Here is a 17,326-nt window from a genome sequence, read left to right on the forward strand (position 1 = left end):
AAAACTCTTAAGTTTCTGGGGCTAGAAAGATGGCTCAATGCATACAAGCACTTGTTGCTCTTGAAAAAGACCCAGATTCAGCTCTGAGTACTTAAATGGTGGTTACAGTATTGGTAACTCCAGTTCTAGGGGATAAGCACCCTTTTCTGATCTCCTTGGGCACCGGGCACAAATGTGGTGCACACACACACAATATATAAAAAAGAAAAGGTCACACACGGCTTCTGTATGAAGAAGAGACAGAAGAGGAGGAATTTAATAAAATTTGTTCACTTAGGAGTGATTGACTCTTCCATCCAGGACTGTAGAATATTTCTTTAATGAATTGCTGTGGTTCTGAGATTAGGCAGAGAGCTCAGCAGAGGCTGTTCACTTCGAAGTGGTCCAATTCCTCTCAGATTCTCTCCATTTCCCTAGCAACCTGATTTTTTCTCCCTCTCTTTAAAAAACAAAAGCAAATATCACCAACAAAACCCCCAGGAAACACATATACAAAACCCCACAAAATGAAAATAAAAACCAAAGAGGGGGACATTTTTTAATCAAACCTTAACAGTATATATATATTTACTTTATACAAAATATGACATTTAAGAGACAAGGAGAAAAGGAAGGTCATTTTGTAAATGTTGTTGGGACTATTAGCAATCTATTTAGAAACAGGCACTTCTGTCTCACACCATGTCTTAAGGTTTTATTGCTGTGACAAGTCACAACAACCACAGCAATTCTTATAAAGGAGAACATTTTATTGGAGCTGGTTTACAGTAGAGCCACTATCACCATGGTGGGAAGAATGGCAACACACAGACAGACATGCTGTGGAGAGGTAGCTGAGAATACTGCATCTGGATTGGTAGGCACCAAAAAGAGAGAGTAACGCTGGGCCTGGCTTAAGTGTTTGAAACCTGAATGCCCACCCCAGTGACGCAAGTCCTCTCAAAGCCACAAGTACTTCAACAAGGTCACACCTCCTAACATTGCCACTATGGGGCCTATTTTCATTTAAACCATCACACACCCTGTACACAGATAGATGAATAGATAAGTTCAGGAAGAGTCCGACTAAAGCAAGGTTATCAAGAGATAAGGGATACTACCCACTTCATATTTACATACATGTAAGGTTGCATACACGGGGGGGGGGGGCACATTTACATGGGGCTGGAGTGGGGGAGTAGGAGAGAAGGAAATAAAGATAACAAAAAGTCTCTATGCTGAGTCCTGCATTGCCCCAGGGATTGAGATGACTGAGTCTGTGATAGAATGAAGAAAAGACAAATGCACAGACACACAGAAAAGCCAGGCTTAGGTGGACTGAGCTCTCTGACAGAGAAGCTCAGAATACTCATTAAATACATCTGAAGAGTGCGGTGGTGGAGTCATTGCAAAGGGCTAAACAAGGAAGCTGGATTGTTACAGAGAGATAAAGATAACAGCTGAACGAGGAGGCAGATTTGGGTAATCTTGGTAGGAACAGGTTCTGTAGGAGAGCTGACTTCAGGGGGGCGAGGTAAAGGGAGTCATGGTAGACATTTTCTGCATACACTGTCAACATTCACACTTGGACCTGAGGAAGGCTTTGCCACTCCCATGAGTCTAAGGCAAGGGATCCTTGACAAGGCCTTGATCAAGTCAAACAATATACACTCACTGAGGGCTTTCTTCACTCCCTACAAATAGGCCAGTAGGTTCTCTTGGCCTTAGCACAATGATTCTTTTTGAAACTCCTGTGCCATGAGAACAAAGTGGAGAAAGAAGTGATTGTGCAGGCTGAAGCAAAAGAGAAGACAGCAGGTCATCCAGGGGAGCTAGAGCAGCAGAGATACGGAGTGCTCGGTGCTGAAAGAGGAAAAAGCAAGGAATTCTGGGACGGTAGAATTGGCAGGAAGCGTCCTGAATGCTGCCTTTGACAGTTTGTCTCTGGATCTGCAATGTCCACCATTGTCTGATGACTACCGCCACCTCTGGGAGGTCTGCTGTGCTGACAACCCAAGCAGTACTACTGCATCCTGGTGTAGTTCTTGTCAGTGTTCTGAGTTACACAGGGGGACAGAAGAAGGAGAATGTAATCAGGCTGAGCTTCTGATCCTCCTGTTCCGGTTTTCTAACTGTCACGATAAGTTACAGCCATGTGACCATGGCCAACTTCTGTAATTTTTTTTTATTAGCTGTGTTGAGCTTTCTGACTTCCAGCCAGATCCTGGTTCGAGAACTTCTCCCTTCTTATGGCCCCTCAATCTCCCATCTTTTGGTCCTGACTCTAGCTCATCATGTGTGCAGAGCATTGTTCTATGAATTTTGCATCTGTCAGTACTTTGATGGGTACCTGACTACCCACCACCCATGCTAAGAAGTGGTAAAACATTACTCCAGACCAGGAGGGAAATCTTAGAGAGATTAGATAAACTGTCTGAGATCACATCATGCATGCTAGTAGGAAAAGTGCCTTCGGGGGTCAGTCTACAGACCCTTGAGACAGGAATGTCTAAAGTACATGAAGAACATAAGGATGCTTGGCCTCACAATTTTTTTTTTTAAACAGGATTTATTTTTGTGTTTCTGAGTGGTCTTGCTCTTAACTGCTGAGTCATCTCTCCAGCCCAACCTCACAAGGTTTTTTGAATGAACCTATAACAGCCCATGTGCTATCTAGTACCTGGATAGGCATTTGCCATGGCAGCCTGCAGGCCTTTGTATTGTGATGAAACTACACAGTCATCCAAAACAGACCGTTTTTATTTCCATAGCCTAAGCTTCTGCGACAGGTTAGCTGTATGACCTCAGGCAATTGACTTATTAAACTGACACTGTTGGGTACAAGCAAAAGAAACTTACTCTAAATACTACCATTTCCTTTTAGACTCCATTTAATCATAGGACCTAAATTCAAGAGCCCAGGCCTTTGTGGAACTGGAGACTTCCCAATAGTTAGCTTCATTATAAGAAACAGTGTCTAAGTGTAGACATCTCAGAGACAACGTCTCCATCGTGCTGACCGGGTCAAACTAAGTTCATGTTCCCAGGCCCAGGCACCAACTCCTATCCTGATTGATGGAAACTCCCGTTCTCAACCCCTTTTGTCAAAATGACTGGACGACGCTACAGCCCACCCCACTCCCCCTTGCTTTATGGTTTCATCCTTTAAATATGCTGTACATCCTCCTCCCAAGGTCACAGTTCAGCTCCTGAGTCTGTTCTACAGCCCTGACCAGCCAGTAACAGCTTGATTACAATCAATTTTTGTCATCTGCATTGACCTGGCATTTGAGTTATGTTGGATTTAAGAGGACCCCCATGACACTCGATATCATAATCACAGGACTTACAATCTACTTCATACCATATCGTGAAAGTTCTATTTTATGTATGTATGCTGAAGCCCTGAATGGAAAGGCATCCTGGCAATAGGGAGCCAAAAGTCACACCGCACAACAAACCTCATACAAGAGTCTTATTGGGAAGGAAAAATCCAAGATTTTTTTTCTGTTTCTGCTCAGGAAAGAAGAAAGCAGTGAACTGAGCGGCAGGCAGGGCTTATATAGGATTTCTTAGTTCCCCTTCCCACCCCCAGCTTTTCAGGTTGTTTGAGGGAGCTCAGAGATTGGTGGATTTTGCTCGGGGTTTGGTAGGTCTCTACACCAAGCTCGAGGATTGGTGAGTCTTTTGTTGATTTGGTTTAGGGGTTGGGGTTGGGGTTGAGTTTTTGTCTTGTAGGGTGAGTCCTGGCCACTCTTCCTCCTCAGGCCTGGGAATGACAATTACAGCTGTTAGAAAACAACTGTTAGGATTAGGGACCATTAAGGAAGTCTGGGGGCAGGACCTGGCTGCTGGAGCTCCTGGTGGTGTGGTGTTGTCATTTTCCTACCTTGAGGTCTTACAAAGTATACAAAGCTCACGATGTGGAGACCAGCGCAAGGAAGGCTTTCCCTGCCTCTTGAGTTGCAATGAATAGCCAACAATGTAAGCATGTGTCCAATAAGTGATTAGTGGTTTTCGTGACACACTTGCTAGAATCTGCAGACTCCACGACCTGTCTGACAGCTCCAGTCTAAGACCTGGCAATTCTTTCTTCAAAAAAATAAGGAAGTTCGCCTTGGTGTTTCCTTCCCTTCTTCCCTCAGGGTGACAGTCATAGCCGATGATTATGCTTTCGCAGAGTAAGGCCTTAGACCTACACTGGTAGAATGGCGAGCGCAACTCATACCAAGAGCGTTCTTCTGGGTCGACCAGCAGCCTAAAGTTGAAGGACTAGGGACCACCGCTCACCGGGAGGCAAAAACACGGGTATCGCTGTGGTTTTATTGTAGCTCCGGCAACCGCTTAGCCGGCCTCCATCCCTAGCGCAAGCGCAATAACAAGGGCACGCATAAACTACATTTCCCAGCAGCCCCCACGCAACTCGAGCCCTGGAAGCAGAGTGCGCTGGTCTGCTTCCGGCCATAGGTCTCCGGGATGTTGGGACCGGCCTTCAGAGGTTTTCTTTGTTAAGCGTCTGTGCCCCGACATGACACTCTAACGGCCCTGGATTCTGGTTCAAGAGTAGCTGAGGAATTTACCTTTTGGCAAACTTTCCTGCGGAAATCTGACCCAGGTCGTACCCGGACCACATCCGCCCGGGGATTCCCACCCCTACCGCTTCCCACCTAGAGGCACCGCCCACTGCTTAGCCCCGCCTTTTATCACCCGCGGACTTGTTCCCCTCCTGCTCTTTTATGCAAATTTTCCTTGTCTCAGGTAGACCGTGAGTACGTGGCTAGACCCGACCCAATGGGAGACGGCGCAAGCGAAACGTAAACGGGAAGTCCGTCCTGACTAGCAGCCGTTGGCTTATGACGCCTAACTCGCGCGCTGAGGCTTGCGCCACGGGCCCTGAGACCTAAGTTCTGTGCGGGCCTGAGAAGCCGGTCAGGTGGCGACGCTCAGGCCTATTATTGCCAAGATTTCGACCTGGGTTCTTCCAGCGGCCTTTGGAGCCCCGGGTCTCTTGGCTGTAGCAGCCGTGGCCTACTGCTGTACAGAACCTAGGGCGTCTTTCAAGGCGGACATAGCTGGTTTCGGGACCTAGGCACTCTGGGGGCATGACTATGGCTGCGGGTCCGAACTCCCAGGAGCCAGAAGGGCTCCTGATAGTGAAACTGGAGGAAGACTGTACCTGGAGCCAGGAGGTACCCCCGCCTGAGCCAGAGCCCAGCCCAGAGGCTTCCCATCTGCGTTTTCGACGGTTCCGCTTTCAAGACGCCTCTTGTCCCCGAGAGGCCCTTAGCCAGCTACAGGAGCTTTGCCATGGGTGGCTACTTCCGGAGATACGCACCAAGGAGCAGATACTGGAGCTATTGGTGCTGGAGCAGTTCTTGACTATCCTTCCTCAAGAGATTCAGAGCAAGGTGCAGGAGCTGCGCCCAGAGAGCGGCGAAGAAGCAGTAACCCTTGTGGAGCGTATGCAGAAAGAACTTGGGAAACTGAGGCAACAGGTGACAGCTGTTTTACCCGTGATTTGGCCCGGAAGACTAGGTTATTGTGCTAGCCTTTTTTGTAGTCGAATATACTTGATTGTCCTGAGTAGGCTTTACATGAGGAAGAGGGATTTTTTTTTTTGTAGCTTATCCTTTCCTTCCAGATTTTCCCCATATGCCGGTAGTAGAAAGTGAGAAGGATTTTGTTTCAACGTGAAGGCGTTGCTCTACAAGTATTTAGTTCTGTAGTCAGAAAGCTTCTCACTGGTTACTAGCTTTGTGACTTAGAGCAGAGTACTTAATCTGTTTGGTCCTGTTTCTCTGTTGGCTAAAGTACTGTCTGGGATAATTTTGAGGATTTGGAGAAAAAAGTATGTCGTTTGGATGACACCTACTGCCACTGCTTTGAGGGGTTTGTGTGTTTTGTGACAGTCTTATGTAGCCCAAGCTGACTGACTCACTGTAGTTCAGCTTGGAGATCCTCCACCTTCAGTTTCCCCAAAGACTGAGTTCTAGGATTACAAACAGAGTCTAGTTATATAGCCCAGGCTTAAACTCCAGACAATCCTCCTGCTTCAGCCTCTCCACTACTGTGATTCCCATAGGCATGTGCCACCACCCCAGGCCTATACTTAGTGGTTAACACCCAGTGTATATTAGTCCATAGTTTCCAGTACACAACTGGATCTCTGCTAATTGAACTTTGAAAAACAGCTAAGCACTGAGGGTCTATGATCACTGCCTGGTAAGTTCACCTTATCTAGTAGTGAAACATGGAAGCGTCTAGAAAAGGTGAGAGCGAGCCAGCAGAGTGGGGTGTATCAAAGTATGTTGAGAAGGGGTGCACTGGCAGTGGACCTTCAGTTTTCTTACTCGTATTCTTCCCCCTTTTTCTGTTACAATCTAAAAAGCCCTTAGCGTAAACCATCCTCTTGGCCGAGACCAAAAGGATAGCCTCTGGTCCTCTGTTGAGGGTGCGTCCTAAGAATCCTGTACTAATTTCCATTTCTGTCAGCCCCGTTGTGATGATGAGTGATGTGGGTTGGTTCCCAGGTCACAAACCAAGGGCGGGGAGCAGAAGTGCTTTTGGAGGAGCCTTTGCCACTGGAAACAGCAGGAGAGTCACCGAGCTTCAAGCTGGAGCCAATGGAGACTGAGCGAAGCCCTGGCCCCAGGCTGCAGGAGCTGCTAGACCCCAGCCCCAAAAGGGACTCCCAGGCTGTAAAGGAGAGGGGTGAGGGACAGTTATCTGGGCAGGTGGGAGGGAGGAGGGGCTTTGGGGTTGCCCCTCACCCTAGCAGAATGTAGTATAGATGCCAAGGAGAAAGAATTTCTGAAGTTAAGGTTCTTAGTTGTGCTCTGAAAAACCTAAAAGCAGTGGTGTGAATTCTGTGAAAGTTGGATGGGAGGAAAGGGGGACTCTGTTAGTAAAGCCCTCTGTGTTCAGAACTGGCGATTACAGTTAGATGGCCAATGTGGGGATGTGTGGCTACAGTACTGTCAGCCATTGCTGTCACCCTCTTACTGGAGCTCACTTCAGTACACCTTCTTCTACCTTTTGTTTACTGTCAGTCCTAACAGCTGAGGCCTGCAGTTGAGGGATGCATAATGTCTTGTAATAATCTGTGGACTGCCGAGATTGGTGTTACTGTTCTCATTATGATTTCTGTTATCTTCAGCATTATCTGCTCCCTGGCTTTCTCTCTTTCCTCCTGAAGGGAATGTGGAAGATAAAGATATGACTGGGACCCAGGTGATGTGGAAGTTCTCATTGCCTCTCCCCAGAATTCTCCTTTTCTCCTCTGCTTTTGGGGTGGGAGGTTCCCTTCTGCTACTAGGAAGATATTTTTCTGATCAGATATCTCCCTTATTTCCTTTGTCTTTTTAACCCATCGCTTATAGGCTTCCCCCATGACATGAGTGTGCTTGGCACTCCTGGGATTTACCCCGTTAACTATGATTCTGCTTTAATTGTTGTTAGTGCATTATTGCGTGTGATGCTAAAGGAGATCCTGTGTTATTCCAGTTGCCCGAGAGCCTCGAGGACATGGCAATGTATATCTCTCAGGAGTGGGACCATCAGGATCCTAGTAAGAGAGCTTCCTCAAGGGACATGGTGCAAGATAGTTATGAGAACATGGGGACACTAGGTAAGAACTTCTCTCTCTGGGATGATGCCATTTATGACCAGACTGTCCTGCTTCTTGGACACACACCTTCTGGACATGAGCTCTGAGTTTTGTCAATAACCCCACCCCTTGCTCTAACGTTTCTTATCCTAATACACAGTTAAACATCTGCCAAATGGCACAGTTGATAGACTGAATGGCATCCTTAGACTGTATTTCCATTGTTAGAGTTTAAGGCAAAGAGTCTGAACTGGAGAGAACTTCCAAAGGCAGCACAAATCATATCCAGTGACCACGAGCCAACATCACACAGGTTCAGTGCCCTAAGTTCTTACTTCCTTGCAGTACAAGTACTCCTGAGTTCACTTAGTGTTCATGCCTTCTGGGCTTCATTGGTATTTCTAGAGTTTTTGTTTTTGTTTTTTACCAGAGACAGAAAATCCAGGGCTACTGGCACCAGAATACCAGTTTTTTAGCTCTCCCAGACTGTAAAAATCCAGGAAGGGAAGGGGAACTTGTGAAAATTTGGAACAGTATATATACACAGAGTAGGCTAAACAGTGCATTCATTAAAGTACATCTGTGTGTTGAACAGCTATGCAAAGGTTTTAAATGATGCTAATAAAGTAAGACAAACTGAAAGCTGAATGTAGGTGGAGTATATATAACTTACGTAGTTCCTCAGCTTCTCCATAATAAAGAATTGGAGGTAATGTAAGGCGGTGTGGACAGTACGATTGGTTATGTTGAAGCATACAGCAGAAAGAAATCACACTGCTGACATTTTCCTCCATGTTTGTAGGAGGCTACTTAGAGCTGTGAATTCACTTGCACTGATTGTGCAGAGCTATTACTGGCTTTTTCTCCCCATTGTGACCTCCTGGGTTGTATCACTTTCCGTTGCTGTGCCAGCGATGACGAGAGGTTAGATTGATGGGACTGAGCTTCTGTTTGAGTCTGTTTTGTTAGAGCTTGAGTGAGGTGTTGGCGTCTCTATTTAGAACAGCACAGGAGGATTTACAAAATTTTAATCTCATTGTCTTCTAAGAGCCCAGGTTCTTTCCCAGTTAATTTCATGGTTTTCCAGTTTTACAGTTAAATTTAGTTCGATCTATAAGTAGCCAACACTCTTATAATAGTAAGTTGATTCTCAAAGAAGTTATCATCCTATTTTATTTATTTTATACTTATTTGAATTACATATATGTATATATATGTGTGTGTGTGTATGTGTGTGTATTGTATATTCTAGTTTTAAAAATTCAAGTTCTTTGAAAATATTTAAAAACCCTGTTCCTTTTTCCTAGACAGTAACTACTAGAAATGCTTTAGTGTGACTCCCAAGTGATATATATCAGACTCAAGGAAGAGTTTGTTTCTCTGCTCCTGGCAGGAAACAAGGCTCTGTTTTTTTTTCTCTACTTAGCAGAAGAATGTGGTGATGTGTTTCTTTCTTTGTGAACAGAGCCCTGCATTCCCAGTCAGGAGGTCTCCCAGGTGGAGCAAGGGGGGAAGCTGTGGGATCCAAGTGTCCAGACGTGCAAGGAAGGCGTGAGCCCCAGAAACCTAGTTCTAGGTAAGAAGTGAAGATAAACAGTTGTGCAGGAAGGCTCCCAGGGCCGCGTGTGACATCTGGGGATTTGAATGCATGGCCAGTATTGCACATGGGGAGATGACTGTCTCTTTGTCTCCTGCACCCTCTTCCACCAGCGAGGTGAGTGAGGAATGTGGGCTGTGAATTTGAGGAGATGCTTAGTCGTGGACTGACTTGCTACATTCTAGTCTCAGCCTTGATCCATGCTAGGAAGGGGAGAGCTAATTGGAAAATGAGGTGGGGATGGGGCCACCAGAAATGGAATTCTAAGACTGGTGTGAGCTCTGAGTCTTTGAATCTTCTCCACATGCTTCTCTGGCACGATTCACTTACAAAGACAGACTGGGAAATTGAGAGAGAACTCTGTTCTCTGGGCCTTTTGCCTGAAAGGTATGTAGAGATTTTTTTTTTCTACTGTAAAATAATCTAGGTTTACTTTTTTTCTCTTTCTAGGAGTGGAAAAGTTTGAGAACCAAGAAAGAAATGTTGAGTCTATTTCTCCTGAAAGTGTCCATCCTCCAGTACTGTTGCCTGGCCAGGCTAGAAGGGAGGTGCCCTGGAGTCCTGAGCAGGGAAGACTTGATGACAGAGAAGGACATTGGGAATATCCCCCAGAGGACAAAATAGAGGAGTCCTTAGTGGGAACCCCAAGTTGTAGAGGACTGGTACAAGCAAAAGAACAGCCCAAGAAACTCCATTTGTGTGCCTTGTGTGGCAAGAACTTTTCTAATAACTCAAACCTAATTAGGCACCAGAGAATACACGCAGCAGAAAAGCTGTGTATGGATGTAGAGTGTGGTGAGGTCTTTGGTGGACACCCACATTTTCTTTCACTGCACAGAGCACACGTAGGAGAGGAAGCTCATAAGTGCCTTGAGTGTGGAAAGTGCTTCAGTCAGAATACCCACCTCACCCGCCATCAGCGCACCCACACCGGGGAGAAGCCCTTCCAGTGCACTGTCTGTGGCAAAAGCTTCTCTTGCAACTCCAACCTCAATAGACACCAGAGAACACACACTGGGGAGAAGCCCTACAAATGCCCCGAGTGTGGGGAGATCTTTGCTCACAGCTCCAACCTGCTTCGGCACCAGAGGATCCACACTGGAGAGAGGCCCTATCGCTGTAGTGAATGTGGCAAAAGTTTCTCTCGGAGTTCACATCTTGTTATTCATGAAAGAACCCATGACAAAGAGAGACTCGACCCTTTCCCTGAGTGTGGACAAGGCATGAATGACAGTGCACCCTTTCTTACAAACCACAGAGTGGAGAAGAAACTCTTTGAATGTTCCACTTGTGGGAAAAGGTTCCGGCAGGGCATGCACCTTACCAGACATCAGAGAACACACACAGGAGAAAAACCGTATAAGTGTATCCTTTGTGGGGAAAACTTCTCTCATAGATCTAACTTAATCAGGCACCAGAGAATTCACACAGGAGAAAAACCCTATACCTGTCATGAGTGTGGAGACAGTTTCTCTCACAGTTCCAACCGGATTCGTCACCTGAGAACCCATACAGGAGAAAGACCATATAAATGTTCTGAATGTGGAGAAAGCTTCTCTCGGAGCTCACGCCTTACAAGTCATCAAAGAACTCACACTGGTTAGATTTGGTGGAATTTCTTTTTGCCTCAGTTTTGTCAGAAAGCTGTCTTATCCAGAGCTGGTATTCTTTGTCCACTTTGATGTATTTTGCCGGTAATTAATATAAAGAAAAAATGAGACTTATTTTAATGGAGGTACAGAGGTGAAGAACTAGCTTAAAACTAAAAAAAGTTCAGTCTTCAGAAGTAAGAATTTAAGGACTTTGAGGTAGCCTGCTTGGGGACGGTTTTCTATGAAGTCCATCCTATTTTCAGATGCATCAGCCTTTATTGTTTGACCCAGGTATGACCAAGTTTGGGTTCTGTACTGAGTCTAGTATTTATCCCATCAATGCTGGGGATACCTATGGCTTCAACCACTTATTTGTGACATTAAGCAGAAGAGTTTGGTCTCCTGAGGCCCTTGAGACCAAAGAAGGGCTAGGTCCTGGGAGACCAATTTAAGGTCAACAAGACCGATTTTAAGTTTTGGGGGGGTTCTTGTTTCTTGGTTTTGTTTTGTTTTGTTTTGTTTTGTTTTGTTTTGTTTTGTTTTGTTTTAAGGTCCTGGTTGGGAAGTCCTGGGTGGTCCAGTTCTGCCACTACAACACCCCTTTGAGTAGTTTGTCAGGAGTGCTTGTTGACATAAAAGGTGACCTCAGAAAAAAAGGGAACTGGAGAGATAAGTCATAATGTGGAATCCACAGATGAACCCAGAATTTTACATATTAAGGGTATGTGATTACAGTCTACCTTTCTAAAAATTTGAGACTTTCTTCCACCTGTCAAAAGGTACCTAGAGCTCTATAGACATGATTATGAGTGGAAGGTTCCATGATTTCATCAGATACAAAAAAACAGATCCTAGAGAAAATAGGAATTATGTCTTTCCCTGTTGAGAATGTTTGGAGGGTTTATAATAAATATCTCCAAGGAAACAAGAATATGTATGAATCTTTATTGAGGGACTTTGTGTTGATATGGTTGAAATTCTCTTATCTTGTGGGGGTTCTTTTGGAGATGGGGTTTCTCTATGTATCCCTGGTTGTCCTGAAACTCACTCTGTAGACTGGGCTGGCTCTAAGTCACAGAGATGCACCTGCCTCTGCCTAAGTTTAGTGATTACAGGCATGCACCACTACCGCCTGGCCAGATCAGACTTTTTAAGGACAAGATATTTTTGTCTTGCAAAATTTGTTCCCAGGAAGGAATCTAATAATGGTCTTCACAAAGCCATTGATTATTAATGGTGTGGAAAGAAAAAGCAGGGCAAAATTAGGAGGAGGAAAGCATTATGTCATAGAAAGTGGGCTTAGGGTAGGAATAAGAGGAGTGTTTATCGGTTTCTCTGTGTATCCCTGGCTGTTCTGGAACTCATTTGTAGACCTTGCTAGTCTGGAACTTGGAGAGATGCTTGCCTCTGCCTCCCAGGTGCTGGGATTAAAGGAGTGTACCACCACCTCCTACAGAGTGTTTTTATTTTGAGAGAGTTAGGACCCAGCACTCTAGGAGTAGGAAATCAGATGCCAGGAAGCCATCTTACTATCTCCAGAGAAATCTAACTAATCTAGCTATTCTGTGGGGAAAGATAGTAGAGCAGTGGATTAGCAGCAGTCTGTCAAAGCAGTCCTCATTCTTACCCCAGCTCTTGTTCAGGTTAGTGTGTCCAAAAGCTTGGTTTTTCTGGGCCAACTCATAAAACATTTTCTTATTTCCCTTTATCTTAAGGGAGTTTTTTCACAGGTGAGCAGTGGTGGTCTGAGGACTGAGGGCAGGGAAGGAAGGTGAGAAGATTAATGTAGATTAACCAGAGATTTATATAGTATCTGCAGTGTAGGAGCAGGGTCTGGTCCCATGGACTAGGACAGGACTGGTAAGATCCTGGTGCCACAAAGTGGGTGGCATAGTCTACACTTGCTATGCCACCAAGCAGCTTATTACTTGGATGGTATACACACACAGTATAAAATCACCCATGCAGATATTACATGGTCTAACTGGTGTTACTATGTGTTGTGTACCTTTTCCTGGGCAGATGTAAATAAGTGTCTGTCACCCCAGATAAGGTACCAGTGGCAGACTAAATAAAGGATTCCACCCATGTTAAGATTAGTAAGGTAGTGAGTTTGTTGGTGCTACATTCAGGCGGGCCAGATAGGAACAGTTTCCTGAGCCTGGATTTTTCTTAAATGTGTGGATATGTAGATGACAGAGGACCTGTAGTGTCATTCCTCAGGATCCATTGTCTTCAGGTTTTATTGCTGTGAACAGACACCATGACCAAGGCAATTCTTATAAGGTCAACATTTAACAGGGGCTGGCTTACAGGTTCAGAAGTTCAGTCCAGTATCATCAAGGCAGAAACATGGCAGCATCCAGGAAGGTGTGGTGCAGGAGGAGCTAAGAGGTTTGTATCTTTATCTGAAGGCTGCTAGCAGAATACCGACTTCCAGGCAGCTAGGACAAGGGTATTAAAGCCCACTTCCACAGTGACACACCTACTCCAACAAGGCCACACCTCCAAATATTCCCACTCCCTGGGCCAAACATATACAAAGCATTCGACTCCCTGGCCTCTATGGAGGCTTGTTCAAACACATGCGTCTGTGGGGGCCTTACCTAGCCATAGCGTAATTAAAAAGTACATTTAGTCCAGCTTCCAAACTCCCATGGTCTCAACAATGTTAAAACTCCAAAATTCAAAGTCCCTTCTGAGACTCAGCCAATCACTTAACTATAATCCTCAAGGCAAGACAGGAAACCAGGTGGGCACACTCCAAACACTGCATCTCCATGTCTGATGTCAAAGTGGTCTTCAGATCTCCACTCCTTTTTTATCTTTGTTATCTGTAACAAACTTCTTTCTCCTGGGCTGGTTTGACTCCTGGTTAGCAGCTTTCTTCAGCAGGTATCCTACAACTCCAGCATCTTTAGCATCTTGGGCTCTCCAAGGCAACTTCAGTGTTACCTTCAGTGTTTTTTTTTTTTTTTTTAATGGTTTTTGGAGACAGGGTTTCTCTGTGTAGCCCTGGCTGTCCTGGAACTCACTCTGTAGACCAGGCTGGCCTCAAACTCAGAAATCCACCTGCCTCTGCCTCCCAAGTGCTGGGATTAAAGGGTGTGCCACCAATGCCTGGATTTAAGCTTTTCTTTACCAAGAACTCACTCTGTCTCAGATGGGCCTTGAACTCAGAGATCTGTTTGGCTTTATCTCCTGGGATTAAAAGTGTGTACCACCATGCCTAGATCTAAATTTAGCTGGGTAGGGTCTTGTCCCAAGGTTACAACTCTGTTAATTCAATTTAATATCTTTGAACACAGGATTCAGCTCCATTTCACTTCCTAGTGCCCCTTTAATACTCAAACTATCTATTTTATATTTTTCCTTTCTATGCTTATTCAAAACTCTTTTCATGAGACTTAACCAGAGAACAAGGTCTCTGACGGGCGTTTCTGAGACTTCCTTTGCCAGTGCAGTTAATCTGGGTCTCTTCATCTTGGCCTCAGGCAAGCTCTTCAGACAAGGGCAAAAAGTAGCCGTGTTTGTCACCAAAATACTACAAAAACAGTCGCTAGACCACATACTGAAGTTCTCCACTGAAACTTCTTGGGCCGTTCTGCATAGTTCAAATCACTCACAGCAACTAAGTCTTCCATATTCCTACTAGTATGACTCATTAAGCCCCACTTAAAACATTCCATGGCTTTCTAAATCCAAAGTCCCAAAATCCACATTTTTCCAAACAAAAGCATGGTCAGGCCTATCACAGCAATACCCCTCTCCCAGTACCAACTTCTGTCTTAGTTGGGGTTTTATTGCTGTGAACAGACACCATGACCAAGGCAACTCTTACAAGGACAACATTTTATTGGGGCTGGCTTATAGGTTCAGAGGTTCAGTCCATCAAGGCAGGAACATGGCAGCATCCAGGCAGGTGTGGTGCAGGAGGAGCTTCGATCCCCTGAGCTAGAGTGGACTGCCATGTGGGGACTAGGAATTGAACCTGGATCAGCTGAAGAACAGTCAGTGTTCTTAACTACTGAGCCAACTGCCCAGCTCCTGTTTTGTAATATTGTAATTATCGTTGGTTAAACTTCCCTGTGGGTAATAAGACCATGTAGGCAGCCATAAATTAATCTGCTCATGGCCAGTTTAGACTCCTTGTTAGTTCCTCTTAGGGGCTTGGGAGGAGCCCCTTCCTCCTCTATGTGGCATACATTATTATTTTTTAATTCTGGGGAATGAAACCAAGATCTTGGTGTATACTACATATGTGCTCTACTAGTCAATTACATGGTAGAATTTGAACCTATGTTTTTAGCATAGCCATTACAATTTATATAATTTGGGATGATAATTCATTACTCAGATCCTTGTTTTTGTAAACAGAAAGAAAACAATATACCTTTAAAGAAATGCACATTTATTTTCAAATTATATTCTAGCCAATATATAAGTAGACACTGATAGGAAAATGACATGTTTGATTAAAAAGTGTCAACAGCACATTTGTACCACATATTCCAAATATCTTTACATAGTCTGATTACTAGAGCCAGAAATTGAAGGCATATTGGCAGTATCCTTAATATTAGGAAATCTAGTTTTCAAAAATCCAACAATTTTTAAATGGATTTTACTCCCAAATTCTTTTTTGGCTATATTTTTGTTGCATCTCTTAGTGTGAAAGAAACTATTTGAAATTCAGGTATGGCATCAGCAAAGTTAAGAAGGAGTCCAAACAGTAAGGAACTTAGGGTCTGCAGTCCGCTCTCGGCTCCACAGTCTACTCTCGGCTCCGTCCTTTTCACAGCTTCCTTTACTGCCTCACTTTTTGGGTTTGGTTTTTTGGGGGGTGAGGGGGGACTGTGGGGGAACCTTTCTCTTCACCACCTCCATTTTACCTTATCCTGTGTGCCCCGCTTGGTTTTTACATCTGCACCTTTCTCAGGAATCCCTCTGTAACTTCAGTCCTTGAAGGTCGCACAGTTTCCTTTCTGTAAAGGAGATTTCCCGTGTGTCTGCTACTGTTAAAAATGGCACTTTTCACATTATACATCTTAATCTTGGAAATCCCCTTTTCTCTTTTATCCTGTTCACTCTCCCTTTCCCCAAAGATTCTAAGACTCTTCAAGTTATTCCCATCTATAAAGCCCTTTGCAGCTGAAGGTCCCACCTTGATTCATTGGTTGAATCAAAATAGAAGCATTAGTGGGAGAGAACATGTATTTTATTCTACCATCCTCACTGGCTAATGGTTCCGCAGAAGGATGAACTGGAGAGTTGTCCAGAAATACCAATGCCCTGATGTCTTCCTCACCCAACCCTAGATCATTAAGCTGAAAATGCTGATCAGAAGTTTGAAAGAACCATTCTGAAAACAGTTCTCTTGTGAACAAAATGTCTTCCCCAGGTTTGTGTACCACAGATGATGTGTCCTCTTTCACACTTTTGGGCACCTTTGCTTTCCCAGTGGCTAATGATGTTCGCCTATCAGTTCCACCTGTATTTGTACGCATAAGAACAGACAACCATTCTTTATTTTCCTCCCTGGTAGGTGGATATCGTTTCTACTTACCTGAGTGTTCTCTGCATTGACTTCCAAAAGAGCTCAGTTTTCTCCTCACTGTATAGCTGGGCTAAATGTAATTTTTCCTCTTTAATTATCACAGTTTTTGTCAAAATGGCTCAATGTGTTCTCAACATGTTCTCCGTATGCTTCTTGGTTCCTAGTTCTAGTCTCTTCATCCCGAGCAGTGTGCAAATCTCCTCAGCAGCCTGAAGCTCCACCAAAATAAATAAATAAAAATAAATAACAAAAAAATCTTTCCTTTCATTTGTTTTCCTAAACTTACATCAGGGTATTAAATGATATATGTTTTGTATTTCAGAGTTGAATTTTTCCTCAATGTAAATTTTTTTAAAACTTACTTTGAACCAATATTCAGCTGCCTGAAGAATTCAGATGCTGGTGTCTGATCAACTGTTTCCCGAAAGCTCCCCATATGGGACATTCTGTAGCTCTATCCCCTTAGTATTCCCTTTCAGGTTCTCCTGATGATGCTAAGAGCCATCCCAAGTCTTCTGAAATGCCCTGCCCTAGATATCGGGGTTTCCATTCCGGTCACACAACTACATGGGAAGAACTAGCTACCACTGTAATTCACTCCAGGTGCTATTAAAACAAATGTCAGAAAAAGGAGAAAAATGACTAGTACCTCAGCTACTTCTCTTTTAAAGGTCAGAGCCTGACTGTCCCTTTATGTCCCAACTGCATAAAATCCTCTGAATTGTAGAAAGTATTTAAACCCTGGCCTGAGTTTTCTACCTTACCTTTGCCATTTAAGTCTTAGATGAAAGACATGCACAACCTTTATATTTACAATAAGCCTTAAACAGCACAATATCTGGGCAAATACCCTCCATGGGACTAGAATCCATTTGCCTATTGATAACCCTGAGTTATTACTTACTGTGTAGCATGTCTCATCTGGGCTGCTCTTAACTCCACATGGCCAGCCTACAGGGCCATGTTCTCTTGACTCCTTACTTTCATTGGTGGCA

At 44.4% G+C, this 17,326-nt stretch overlaps 1 protein-coding gene across 2 annotated transcripts; it reads left to right on the forward strand.

Annotated features, from left to right (window-relative positions):
* Positions 1–4,766: 4,766 nt before the first annotated feature.
* Positions 4,767–11,705, forward strand: Znf263 (zinc finger protein 263). Of its 2 annotated transcripts, XM_028760965.1 has the most exons (6): positions 4,767–5,474; positions 6,510–6,690; positions 7,136–7,209; positions 7,483–7,606; positions 9,051–9,161; positions 9,633–11,705. In XM_028760965.1, the coding sequence occupies exons 1-6, from the start codon at positions 5,082–5,084 to the stop codon at positions 10,784–10,786; spliced, it is 2,037 nt and encodes a 678-aa protein (XP_028616798.1). In that variant the 5' UTR covers positions 4,767–5,081; the 3' UTR covers positions 10,787–11,705. The 2 variants fall into 2 exon arrangements, with proteins under 2 accessions (XP_028616798.1, XP_028616799.1); XM_028760966.1 differs by lacking the exons at positions 6,510–6,690; positions 7,136–7,209 and having other exon boundaries at positions 4,787–5,474.
* The last annotated feature ends 5,621 nt before the right edge of the window (positions 11,706–17,326 follow it).

This window comes from Grammomys surdaster, unplaced genomic scaffold, assembly GCF_004785775.1.
Source record: "Grammomys surdaster isolate TR1022 unplaced genomic scaffold, NIH_TR_1.0 126612, whole genome shotgun sequence".
Lineage (NCBI taxonomy): Eukaryota > Metazoa > Chordata > Mammalia > Rodentia > Muridae > Grammomys > Grammomys surdaster.